The sequence below is a fragment of the Sparus aurata genome, chromosome 12 (genome assembly GCF_900880675.1).
Source record: "Sparus aurata chromosome 12, fSpaAur1.1, whole genome shotgun sequence".
NCBI lineage: Eukaryota > Metazoa > Chordata > Actinopteri > Spariformes > Sparidae > Sparus > Sparus aurata.
In genome coordinates this window covers 28,589,063-28,602,484 of record NC_044198.1, presented here as the reverse complement: position 1 = coordinate 28,602,484, position 13,422 = coordinate 28,589,063, and the positions used below count along the sequence as shown (strand labels likewise).

At 43.5% G+C, this 13,422-nt stretch overlaps 2 protein-coding genes across 3 annotated transcripts in view; one reads left to right on the top strand and one right to left on the bottom strand.

Moving 5' to 3' along the window:
- The window catches only part of dmtn (dematin actin binding protein), a 19,428-nt gene extending 10,565 nt beyond the window's left edge, over positions 1-8,863 (bottom strand). For both annotated transcript variants that reach the window (XM_030435739.1, XM_030435740.1), the window contains exons 1-5: positions 8,708-8,863; positions 4,282-4,328; positions 4,117-4,197; positions 3,868-4,011; positions 3,466-3,510 (exon numbers count right to left, since the gene is read on the bottom strand). In XM_030435739.1, coding sequence (XP_030291599.1) covers positions 3,466-3,510; positions 3,868-4,011; positions 4,117-4,197; positions 4,282-4,290 — 279 coding nt within the window. In that variant the 5' untranslated portion in view covers positions 4,291-4,328; positions 8,708-8,863. The remainder of the gene's footprint in view (positions 1-3,465; positions 3,511-3,867; positions 4,012-4,116; positions 4,198-4,281; positions 4,329-8,707) is intronic.
- Positions 8,864-10,569: 1,706 nt separating this feature from the next.
- Positions 10,570-12,784, top strand: pbdc1 (polysaccharide biosynthesis domain containing 1). Its single transcript, XM_030435771.1, has 6 exons — positions 10,570-10,661; positions 11,188-11,253; positions 11,510-11,569; positions 11,674-11,814; positions 12,202-12,313; positions 12,409-12,784. Exons 1-6 carry the CDS (start codon positions 10,632-10,634, stop codon positions 12,498-12,500), a joined length of 501 nt encoding a protein of 166 aa, XP_030291631.1. The 5' UTR covers positions 10,570-10,631; the 3' UTR covers positions 12,501-12,784.
- The last annotated feature ends 638 nt before the right edge of the window (positions 12,785-13,422 follow it).

Here is a 13,422-nt window from a genome sequence, read left to right as displayed (position 1 = left end):
CACACGCACACACACACACACACACACACACGATCGACTCGTTAACACTGATTTCATGTGTGAAACGTGAAATGTTCTTTTCTTATTAGAAAAAAAATTGCACAGGAAAAAAACTTAAGTAAAAAAATTCACAAAATGTCTTTTATTTATATTTAAAAAAAGTTAAATTGTCTGAATTCTTTTATTGAAAAAATGTTCAGTTAAAAAAGATAAATATATTTTTATTTGTGTTTTTTATTCCAGTGTTATTTTGTCTCATTTATGAGAAACAAGTTTTTTTTTAAGTAATCGGTGACAGCTTGTAACTAAAGTCAAATAAATGTAGAGGAAGTATTAAAGTATCAGGAAATGAACATGCACAAGTATAAATATCTCACATTGTACTTAACTACAGTCCTTCAGTACAAGTACTTAGTTACTTTCCATCAACAAATTTGACACTTCTTTCATTTGGTTGATTTTTCTGAATGGACACAGCAGAGTCCTGCACGGGTTCGGGTATCCGCGGGTACCCGACGGATGACCCGCACAATTTGGATGAAACGGGTGAAAACTAATGTCCTGTGTCGGACACGGGTGCGGATTGGGTCGGACGCCTAGAGAGCGCGGGTCGGGTTTTGCGATTGTCATTTTCATGGCGTCAGGTGCAAAAAAAAAAAAAATCATTAGCGACACATCTACAAAAATATGCCTGCATTTCAAAATGATAAGCATGTACCGGTATATTTCATATGAGCTCATTCATGCGTACTTGCGCCCTCCCAGAACTCCCATTCCCCACGCTGGCTTACTTTCATTTTTAAAAATTGCGTCAGTCTAATTTTGCTTCGGGTGCGGGTCGGGCGTCGGTATCAATTTATAGTGGGTCGGCTCGGGTGCGGAATGTAATGTGTGCTACTGTTGGGAAACGGGTCGGATGCGGTTTTAAGTACGACGGGTACGGGCGGGTGCGGGTTTGCAAAATAAGACCCGTGCAGGACTCTGGGACACAGAATCAGGAGCCTTCAACAGTCATCAGTAATCGACAGAGGTGGGAGTCAGTCACATACATGCAAGTCACAAGTCTTAACCTTCAAGTCTCAAGCAAGCCCAAAGTTACTACTGATGAAAATAAAGCAAGTCGAGTCATTGCTAAGATCAAACAAGTCACAAGAAGTTCATATGTATTCTTCATATACACAGTAAACAGAAGAGGGTGGTTAGTCAATAACATTATTGACTAACCACCCTCTCCCCTGTATGTGCATAGTTGATCAATTTTAGAATTGTTTTTCAAACCCATAAATACAAGAATAAGATTAGATTGATATCAACACTGGTCATCCTGACAGCTGAGGATATGACTCTCAGGTATTGTTCTCCTCCGCCTCTATAAAAGGAGGCTGAAATCACAGGACATGTCTGTTCTGTCCTGAAATGAGTGTTGTGTCTTTCTCTTCTATAAAACACATTCTACATCTCGGAGGCGGAGGGAGAAGCAGGACGTGAACGAAAAAACAAGAGCGTCAAACTGACTGTGTGCCGGTACGGTGTCCTGTTGGGCTGTCTGGGCAAAATCACCCAGACATGAAAAAATCTTTGAATCCACATGTGATGATTCGGAGCTCCCTTCATGCTGCCTCTCCTCCTCTGATCCTGTCGGCCACCGTACCACTCTGGCCCGCAGCGCGTCATACAGTGGCAGAGGGCAAAGGGTCAAACACGAAACTAACGTCTCAATATGCGCAAAAAAAGAAAGAAAGAAAGAAAGAAAAGCCAAGACTTTCGAGTCATCTGTGTCAAGTCTAAGTCAAGTCGAGTTTTTCATCGGTGTTTGTCAAGTAAGTCTCAAGTCCTCAAATTTGCAACTGGAGTCCGACTCGAGTCAAGTCGTGTGACTCGAGTCCTCCACCTCTGATAATCGATCAATAACTCATCAAACACAAACTGTGTAAGTCTGTTTCAGTTTGTCTGATTCTGTTTTAAAGTTGCTGCCTGATGAAACTCTCCTCACACTGTCAGAGATGAAACTGACTTAAGTGTTTTCAGCTTCTTCTCTCGTCTGAAACACTTACAGCGACACCAGAACAGAATCAGAACCACAGGCCGGCCCGTCGGCCCAGCAGCTCCACAGAGACTCTCTGTGTTCTCAGCGTCTGAAGGAATTCACGTCACATTCAAACACAAAGAAGCGACTGAACTCAACAACTGGACGAGAACACAATCGGTCAACCAGAGATTCTGCAGAAGGTCCCGACCCGCCACTGACTCATGGAGGAGTAGAGACGGGTCACAGAGAGTTCATGGACTGAGTGAAACACTGTTAAAGGTCCAGCGTGACGGATTCAGAACCAGCCACCGGAACAAATGGAATAAATGGAGTTCATACAAGAACTCTGAGAACTCCTCATGAGCATCGTCAGGCTGTCGTGTGCAGGTCCGACCTGCAGGCGGCGCTGAACATCACGTCACAGTGAAGGAGCTGCAGAGCTCACACTGACCCGTCATGACCCGAGTTCTGCTCCACGGTCCAATGTGGTTCTGGTTCTTTCACAAAAGTTAAGTTTTATAAAAGAAAACATGGTGGCGGTAAAAGGACGAGATGACAGAGGAAGAGAAAACAAGTTTCTTCTTCATGTGTGAAAACAAGTAAACAACATTTAATTTAGCAGAAAAAATATTTTTCATTTTCTTTCATTCCACATGGGGAAAAAATTCTCGTGAAAAACATAAAATTCTATAATTAAAAAAAATCTTGTATAAAAAAAGATTTAAAAAACTAAAAACTAAACAAATCGCTTTTAGTAAAATAATAATAATTTTTTTCACTCACACAGAAAGAAAAACACGTTTCTTCTTCATGTGTGAAAACAAGTAAAGCACATTTAATTTAGCAGAAAAAATATATTTTAAACTTTTTCAACCTTTTTTTTCACACAATATGAAGAAAAATCTGGTGAAAAAATGTTTCTTCTATTTTTTCATTTTTCATATTTCTTGTGTAAAACTGAGTTAAATTAGTTTTTGTCAACAGAAAAATAAACACAAAACTCTTGTGAAAAAAAAGTTTTATAGTAAAAGAAAAAATCTTGAATAAAATGACAAATAAAACCAGAAAACAAAACAAACACTTTTTTTTCATTTTTTTTTCTTTCTTTTCTTTTCATTCACATGCACACAAAAAAAATATCTGAGGAAAACGTTTTTCTTCCTGGAGACATTTTGTGTCAGAGTAAGAAAACAAAGGGACCCTGTGTAAAAAAACTGCTATTTAAAAAATGCCACAAAAAATCTGTTGAATTTTATTTCATGTGTGAAAACGAGTCAACAAAACTTCTCATCGCTGATCGACTAACATTTTGTTTTTGCAGGTGATGAAACAGACGGATTGTGAAATCTGATTATAATCAGATTTCAGTTATTATTATAATAACATTAATGAACAGAATGAATGTGAACATGTGAGCGGTGTGGAGCAGCTCTTACCTCCGGAGACCTCGGAGGAGACGTGGCGGGAGGAGACAGAGATCTCTGCAGGACACAAACACAACCAGACTGTCAACACCACAAACACCAAACTGAAGACAAACTCAGTGTCACTGTTCACACCCAACTTCCTGCTTCACATCACCTCACATGTTTACGTCTACCCCTGTGGCAGCTTTTGGAAAAGAGGAATATTACACCTCCATTTTAGAAAGACAAGGCGGCACATCGCACCTTTACCTGGCTCAGATGAGCCTCCTTTAATATCTAAAGGGGTCTACAGAGACACAGAGAGGCTCAACAACAACCAGGTTTAAGTTCTCAGGCTGGATGTCAGTGAGACTTCTGGATGGTTCTCAGCGGGATAAAGAGTCTGTACAAACAGCACAGGTGTGTCATCACCTCTCTGCGGGGCGGGTCCAGAGGAGAGAAGCTCAGGTGAGGCTGGTAGGTCATCAGGTCGGGTCTCTCCACCTGCAGGATGGCTTTGTCTCTGGGCAGAGCTGCCAGGTCTCTGTAGCCCACCACCTGGTCGTTCACTCGGGCCTGCACACACACACACACACACACACACACACACACACACACAGGTAACAGGTGAGTGTGTCTGTGTACACACTGAGTGTATGAACATGTGAGGAGTGTGTTTACCGTGATGCCGGCGGCCGGAGAGCCCGGGGTGCTCAGACCCCCTGAAGAAGGCAGGTTGACCGGGGTTACCTGTCCCTCCACCTGTGACATCATCACACAGTCAGGATCATTCATGTTCATATCAACACAGCAGAAATGTGTCTGTGTCTGTCAGTGATGGATCACCTTCTGCATGACTGGAGAAAACCTTCCTCCTGTCGGGTTCCAACCAGCTGCACACAAACAGAGAGAGTCGTTATTCTTCTGATGGAGTCTCATCGTGACTCGTCTCAGTCTGAGGATACAAACTGACTCGTGACGGTTCACTTCTGCTGCAGAGGACATTTTAAAGGTGAAGTCACACAGCGACTGTGAAGTTTCATGTTTCTGCAGCTGCTCACTAACAAACAGCAGAAACAGTGAATCTGTGGGACGACTTTCAGCGGCGGATTAAGAATAAACTGAGTGAACAGCAGCTGAAGATGGCGACACATTACATTTCTATACAGAGATCTTTGATTTAAAGACACTCACGATGTCAGCAATAACTCAGCAGAGTCACAGAAATATGAAGCGTTATGTAAAATGATCACATCCATCGATCGGGTATAAAATGCTTCTGTCATTTCAGCTCGTTCTCATCACAGAGTTCATTCATCTTGTGCTTTTAAGAGGCACGATGATGTCATGATTGAGCTGACACTTCGACGCCTGGATACCGTGGCTCCGCCCACCGATCACTGGCACTTAATGATGTCACCAGTGCAAGATGGCCACTCACCTCCGGGGTGTTCTGGTTTTATCTCCGAGTTGTGGGAGTTAGTGGAGACACATCGTCCATCTTTATACGTCAGCATTGTGTCATGTTGACACGATGCTAATAAGAGGCTACGTTAGCTTCCTCCATGTTGGACACATTACACTAAAGGTGGTGAACATGATGAACCAGATATCAGCGTGTTAGCATCGTGACTGTGAGCTCACACTGTGGAGCAATAAGTAGAACACAACCAGGAAGTAAACCTGGAAGCTACATATTGTTCTTGGCGTGCGCTCCAGATCAAAAGTTCTTATTGGACCTGACAGGCTCGTCCTCAGGTTCTGATATAAATCTATTCATGTCCAAAACCTTGCATGTCAAAGCAAATGTTAGCATGCTAACACACTAAAACACTAAACTAAGATGCTTAACATGCTGAACATAACACCTGCTTTCACATTAGCATGTTAGCCTTTATTAAAGAGGAAAAATTCACATGATGACATCATAATTAGAGACGCTTCTGCAGATAATCCACGATGTTCATTTTCTGGTGCTGGACTCACAGTTGGGTCGCTGCGAGCTAACAGAACGTCTCTGACAGACTCACAGAGACGCAGCGGGCCCGCGGGGAGGCTGGACTGACGGGGACACGGAGACTGAGTGTAAAACAACACTGTGAATCAGATTTAGATGGGGCTGTTATCAGAGCCTCCTCAGGGAGGAGGAGGAGGAGGAGGAGGAGGTGGAGGTGGAGGTGGAGGAGGTGGAGGAGGAGGAGGAGCAGGAGGAGGAGGAGGGCATCACCTCGCTCCTAAACAGCATGAGAGCTAACGTCTGCTAACGTCTCTGCTGGTGGAGGATATCCTCCCTCAGAGACTTCCTGTGAACCCCCTCCTCATGTTGCGACTTGTCTTTCATCTGCCTCCCTCCTCTTCCTCCTCCATCTCCATCCTGCCCTCCCCCCTCCCCTCCTCCTCCCCTCCCCTCCCCTCCTCCTCCCTCCCCGGCTGTTTATCAGCTCGCCCAGCCAGGCCAACGCCCAGCCGGTCCTCAACAGTTATTGCTGTGGTAACACTCCTCCCTCCAGAGAATCAACAGAGCACATCCACCTTCCCTCCTCCGTCCAAACTGCCAACCTCCAAAAACTGACTCCAGCTCAGCGAGACGACCTGTTTGTCCCGAGCTGACCTGAACTCCACCTGTGCTGGTTCCATCAGTGTCACCTGGACACGTGTCGTCTGAAACATCTTCCTGTCCAGATTCTTTACTGACGTGAAACATTAAAATCTGCTCTCAGAGGAACGGTTTAACATTTGGGAAACAGCAGAGAGTTCAATATGAACCTGCTCAGCATAAAGACTGGGAACAGGAAGTCACAGCGATCCTGTCCAAAAGTAACAAAATCCACCAACACTTCCTCTAAAGTTCACTGATTAACACGATATCTGGTTTGTTTAATCTGAAGTGTAAGAACAACTATTCATCATGAACAGCTCCCACCGTCAGAACACAATGTGACATTTAAACCTTCCAGTTTTTATACAGATTAAACAAACATGATAAAATCAGCGAGTTCCAGCAGAGCTGACGAGCCATGCTAGCTGTTTCCCTCTGGTTCCAGTCTTTATGCTAAGCTAGGCTCACCAGCTTCACTGTGAAGAATGAGTGAAAGGTGTGAGAGCAGAAGTTAACCTGCTGAACTCTAAATTAAAGGTAGAAGACACGGTGGACATGATTCCTGCTGGACTTTAACATGATAATGATCTTATTTGGGGCGTTTCAGCACGACGAGTCTCTGTTTTCTCACTGACATTAAATCATTTCATGAAGAAGTTACTGAAGGAGCAACAACTATACAAGCTAGCTAGCTTCTCCAATTAGCCTGGGTGCTAACAGGAAGTCCCCACAGTGTGTTATTAGCTCTGTTAGCACGATGTCGTCCTGTCAGCTAACATCCACCACCTGCTGAGTCTCAGTTCAGGGTCTGCATCCTCTGAAGGACTCGGCCTTTGTGGTCTTTGAAGGCGAGTCCTTCAGAGAGACCTCGTTAACCTCGTCAGCCGTTGTTAAATGTGACGGTCTTTGGAGCCTTTGGAGCATTTCCTGGTTGCGTCACCAGATGTTTTACTCTTACATCGCGATTTCTGCGAAAGTGACGATCTACGCTACGTGATGTCGCCATTTTCTCTCTTTCTTTCTTCTTTTTCGGGCTCGCAAAGAATCTTGGGATATGTGAGGCCACGAAGCATCGTAGCGGTGCATCCTCCAGAAACAGGGAGCAGAAGGAGCATCTGGAGGAGCCTTCAGGCTGGGACAGACTTCAGACTGGGACGTTCTGAAGGATGCAGAACCTGAGCTGAGACACAGGAAGTGGGTCTGTTGGAGAAGTTTAGCTTTGATAGAACCTGGATGGTGTCCTGCTGCTGTGACTGAAGTATAACGTGCTAAATAATAACAAAGAAGAAATAAAGTATAAACCAGAGACAGGCTGCTGTTCAGTCTGCTTCCTCAGAGTCTCTGAGGACCGACAGGATCATCAGCTGACCGGCACCAGGCTGAGTGCTCCGGTCCGATAGTCTTATCACTAAGAGCTTCTGACTGCCAGACTGCCATCGATGCAGCCGTGTGACGCCCATTAGTCCGACCACACACACACACACACACACACACACACACACACACACACACACTGATCAGGTTAATGACTAAAATCATACAGTTTTGTTCTCTGCAGCGTCACAGTGTTACGATCAGCTCGTTATTAGTTTATTAATTAAATCTAAAAACTCAAATATAAAACAATAAAACACATTTACTGTGACGACAACAGAGAACAGAACTAATTGATTCTGATCTTTATATTATATCAACTGTATAGAATCAATACTCAAGAAGAACGTGAAGAAAAACATCTTATTGTAAAGAACGGAATATAAATGTTAAATAGATATTTTATCTTTAATTATTGATTGATTCAAGACATTTCTTGAAGAAAAACTGTGTCAGATGTCAAATGTTTATTAAAGACGATGAAAACCAGTAAATACTCCAGTTCCAGGCTGGAACTGGAGTATTTACTGGTTTAACTGGAGTATTTACTGGTTTAACTGGAGTATTTACTGGTTTTCATCGTCTTTAATGAGAATAAACTGAATATTTAAACAAGATATTTAAATCCATCGACTTTAAATTTCATTTAAACATGAAGTTCTGCTGGTTTTATCTGTAAACTCAACATTCTGCTCAGTTTAGACTCATTAATAAACATCTTTTTACTATTTATTGACATTATTTTGTTGTTCATCACATGTAATGATCTTTAGCTGCAGATTAAAATATGAAACATTTCCTGTTTCTGTCTGTTTGCTCTTCATGTTTATATCTCTGTTATTTCTCTCGGGATGGAACTGAAACATCTGCTGAGGATTATTTCTCTGTTTATAATCAAAGAGACGGTTGAAGATGAAACTGATGATATGTATCGATCCTGAGCTGCTGTTTACAGACTGTGATGATGATGATGATGATGATGATGATGATCTTCAGCCTGCAGGCCTGAAGCACCTGGACACATGCAATCTGAACAATCCGCCGTTATATGAAGATTTTATCATCGAACTGATCAGATCTGATCAGAATCGATCAGATCTGGACGTTAATCAGCCTCATGTGGCCTTCAGTGAGGAGGAGGAGGAGGAGGAGGAGGATGAAGAGGGCGGACAGGAGACAAGTGCGTCTGCAGCAGCGCGATAAAAACACAGGCGGTATAACCCGGGTCAGACCCGGTACCGACCCGGATCTGCTGCTTTATATCCCGTTAATACTAACGTAAAGAAAAGAAGCTCTTACCTCCAAACAGCGAGGAAATATCCAAACGTGACGCCGGAGATCAGAGCAGCATCCAGGGGAGCGACCGTGACGCTGCTCCGCCGTCAGAGCGAGGAGACGGAGGGAGGAGGAGGAAGAGGGAGGAGAGGAAGAGGAGGGAGGAGGAGGAGACGGAGGGAGGAGGAGGGAGGAGGAAGAGTGAGGAGGGAGGAGGAGGAGGGAGGAGACGGGGGGAGGAGAGGAGGAGAGGGAGGAGACGGGGGGAGGAGACGGAGGGAGGAGAGGGAGGAGAGGAAGAAGGAGGAGGAGGAGGAAGAGGGAGGAGGAGACGGAGGGAGGAGGGAGGAGGAGGTGTGATGTAGCTTTTTAAGGGGGGCAGGAGCTGCTGTGACCCGAGGAGGAGGAGGAGGAGTCTTCCTGTTGCTCTGCTGGTTCTGGTCCGGGCGGGTTAGTCCACCGTGCTGTGGTGGAACAATCAGCTCTGTGTTCTGACGTCACATCATGTTCAAGAAACATGATACAGCAGCACACACACACACACACACACACACACACACACACACACACACACACACTGCTCAGTAAAATTATCAAAGTAACTGAGTACTTTAGAGGATTACTACACCTGAAGGTCCAGCTGAGAGTTCTCAGAACCAACAGGCAGCTGCATGTTGTCAGGGTAACTGCTAACTGCCGCTAACTGCTGCTGCTGTCATCTAGTAGGCCCGGTTCGTGCATCTCCTGATCCAGACCAGCAGATCGGACCACCAGAGGACTGTCGGTGCTGCTCAGGTGTGATGGATCAGAACCAGCCGCTGATGTTTATTTCTTCACATTCTGCTGATCGTTTCAGTTCATGTTGATTCTGTCAACCTAAAATCCTACATAATGCACCTTTAAACTAAATCATAAAAGTCAAAATTATGAGAAAAAGTTAAAATGATCAAATAAACGCTCAAGTTTAGTTCAGAAGTAGAAATTAAGATCTTAGATTCAGAATCTAAATTACCTATAAAATTAAATGTGAAAGAATAAACCACTAATTGTTTCAGTAACTGCTGCAATGATTTTACAGGAAAAATGACTAAAACAATATTTTATCTAAATAATTGACCATTAATTTTCTTTTAATTGACTTATTGATTAATCTAGTGATGATTTCAGCTTTTAATTTCCAACAAAATATAGTTTCGTTTATCTTATTTTTTGTATTTGTACTTACAAACATGAAATTTCACCAAAGGTTATAAACCTGTTTTTTAAAATGGCGCTGGCCCTTTAAATCATGACGTCACCGCGGTGTCAAAGTTGAGAACAGAGAGTGAGAAAAAACCAAGATGGTTCACTCAGCTCGACGTCATTCTGCCTAAAGTGGTTTTAAACTGTTTAAAACCGTCAGGAGATTCTCTCGTGACGTGTCTGGATGTTCGTGAGGAGCAAAACGACAAATTAAAGTTAATAAAAGAAGCTGTTTGATTTATTTTTTAAGAGCTTTATTAGATTTTTCACACCAAGCATGGTTGAAGACATGCTAGTGCTGAGTTCATGTAGCAACAGGCTAACTCACATTCCTTCAGAAATGTGCTCCGTTTTCAGTTTGTTTACTTCCGGGTACAAAACGTCACGTCCCAATTTACATACAATTTATTTTACAGGGTGTGTACGTCTAATAAATCTGATGATGCTAACAACAATACAAACAACACTTTGATGAACAGTAGCTCCACATAGTTAATGTTAAAGCCTGCTGGAAGACATAATGATGAACGTTCACACAATTAATTAAAATATACGGAGTTATGTACACTTATAATGAGTTTAATGTCTGGATAGCAACACTTCATTACTTTCGTCTTTGGGAGAAGACGGAGGACGGCAGTGCGCATGCGTGCAGTTAAGGCCAAGTCGTTCATCTCACGCTGTAGACGATCTTTGGTCGGGAGAAATGGCGTCGGATAACGGACTGGCCTCTCTGGTAGGACTCAAACTGTGAACTGTGTGTTTCTCTTTAACTACTTTAATGGTTGTAACTGTGAGCGGTCTGATCAAAGAGTCTGTAACGACTCTGAGTCAGTAATTAAACTATACTGGAACCGTTTACGGAAGCCGGGGAGGTAGCTAACTTTGCTAATGCTAGCTGACAGAAGAACACACGTGTAGCAGCAGTGAGAGGATAAACATGCAGTCTGACAGCACGTGCGTGTGATTAACACAGGTAGAGATGCGTTCAGGTGTCTCACACCATGTCAGGACTCTTTACCTGAGTGTGAGCGGTGATGTTAGCTCGTGTTTACCTTCTGCATGCAGCTAACACTGTAATAACCTGTGTGACAACATGACGACACTGTAACACAGGTGTCAGACTAATGTTGCACAAAATCAAAGTATGGCTTCAGTTATTGTTACACTCTAAAAGTACTCAGTTACTTTGATAATATCACTGAGCTGTGTGTGTGTGTGTGTGTGTGTGTGTGTGTGTGTGTGTGTGTTTGGGTCCGCAGGGCCCGGATGGAGCGGCAGCAGCTGCACATGCTCTGTCTCTTCCTGCAGATGCTTATGGAAATGATGTAAGTTACATGTGAACTTCTTCAGTCCTTCATGATTTCATGTGTTATAAAGTGACTGACAGCAGCTGGTTCCACTGAGTGTCGATGCTGGGAGTTCTGACCCGACAGGTTGGTTTGGGTCTTTGTTGAAAGAAGACTGACAGGTTGGAAACGAGTCAGGCAGGAATGGTGTGAAGAAGGAGAGAGAAATCCCAGCATGCACTGGGCTCAGAGTCAGAAATAACCTCTTGACCTTTGTGCAACTGTCTCCTTTCAGCCCCGGCTTGAGGTGATGTGGGCGATGAAGGCCTACAACCACGCAGAGGTTTACTTCAACGTAAGAGACTCCATCAGCTCACAGTGATCTTTCCTCTGCAGTAACACACACTCTGACACACTGTGACTCCGCTGATACATGATGTCACTCTCTTCTGTCTGCAGCTCATCTCATCCGTCGACCCAAAGTTCCTGAAGTTGACCAAACTGGACGATAAAATCTACTCGTCGTTCAGAGAAACGTTCAAAGATCTCGACATCAAGCTGCTGAAAGCAGAAGACCTGAAATCTGACGAGGCCAAAGAGGTCAGTGTGAAGTGACTGAAGTCCCGAGATCATGAAACAGGAAGTGTCAAACAGCTCTTAAAGGAGCAGGTCACCCAAAACTATCAATTCAGTCACTGTTCTTTCTGAAACATCAGACATCTCCATCAGCTCGTCTGCAGGAGAGAACACATCACAACCTGATCTGAGACCAGATTAACACCCTCAAAGTGTGCTGATGCTAACACTGTTAGCGCAGCAGCTAAAGTGAAGTTAAATCTGGTCTCAGATCAGGTTGTTAAATTTGAATAGTTGTTGTCCAACAGCTCCTGAGAGTCTCCAGAGTTACTGACCTGCAGCTGTGACGTGAACACGTCGTCATTAATGTGAAACAAACGTGGTGAGTTCAGGTGTTTGTGTTTGTTGCAGACGTGGCGTCCGTTTTGTAACGAGTTCGAAGGTCTCGTGGAAGATTTTAACTACGGCACTCTGCTGCGCCTGGACTGTGAGAAGGACTACACAGAGGAGAACACCATATTTGGTACGTTTACATCTCACAGTGGAAAAAACTAATAATAACAATAATCAGAAAATGAGAAAAAACAACTGAACAGTTTGTTTGTTTCTTGTTTTCAGCCACCAGAGTTCAGTTCTTTGCTGTTGAAATCGCTCGAAACAGAGAAGGCTACAACAACACAGTGTTCATGTCCAAAAGCTCCAAGAGTTAGCTGCCAAACACACCGGTACTGATCCGGTACAGAACCAGTACAGAACCAGAACAGAACCAGAACTGACCCCTTCCAACCAGGACGTCCCTGCAGCAGCTTTGTATTTCTGAAAACATGTTTTTTTTTTCTTCAGTTTGTTCGACGGCGTCACTTCAACACATTTTGTATTTACTGTAAAGTTTTATTGTGCCGATCATAAAGGTCGTTTGTTTTGTAAGAACGGCCGGTTTCATTTGTTCGCCTGCAACCGAGGAGACGATAAATAAAAAGTTCAACACATTTAACAGTTTGTTTTTATCTCAGTCACTCAGAGGGATCCAATCATGATTCATCATCTGGATTTCTTTCAGGTGTTTTTCATCTTATTCTCAGAAACCAAATGATTCTGGTTTTAAAACTTATGTCACAAAAGCAGCTTCACATCTCTGGAAGTTTATATGTGGAAAATGTGAAAAATCAAATCAGGAGAAACGTGAAGCAGAGAGGAAACTGATGAAGAACAGGCGTCTCCAGGGAGACCATGTAATAGATTACATCTAGGAAGTAACTCATTCAACATTGAGTCTCACTGTGAGCAGAAAGTAGAGATGCACGATGACCCAGGCTCAGTCTGATCCAACAGGACCGGATCAGGACCTCCACGATCACACACAGTTAGTGTTGTTTTTAATTCTCTCATCTTTATTTTATTTAAGCTTCTCAAAAATAACTTGTTTGTAGATTCACAGGATGTTTAGATCTGATGTTAGAAACGGAGCGGTCGTGTCACAGCGACACCAGAACTCTGAGAGAACGTGAGCTGACGTGTGTTTTATACTTCTGATGGTCCGAATATTCAGAATATTTAGTTTTGCTGCCTCCAGGAGTCCAAACTGTCCGTCACCTCGTCTGTGTTCTGAGTAAAGAGGACAGGAGGACCGAG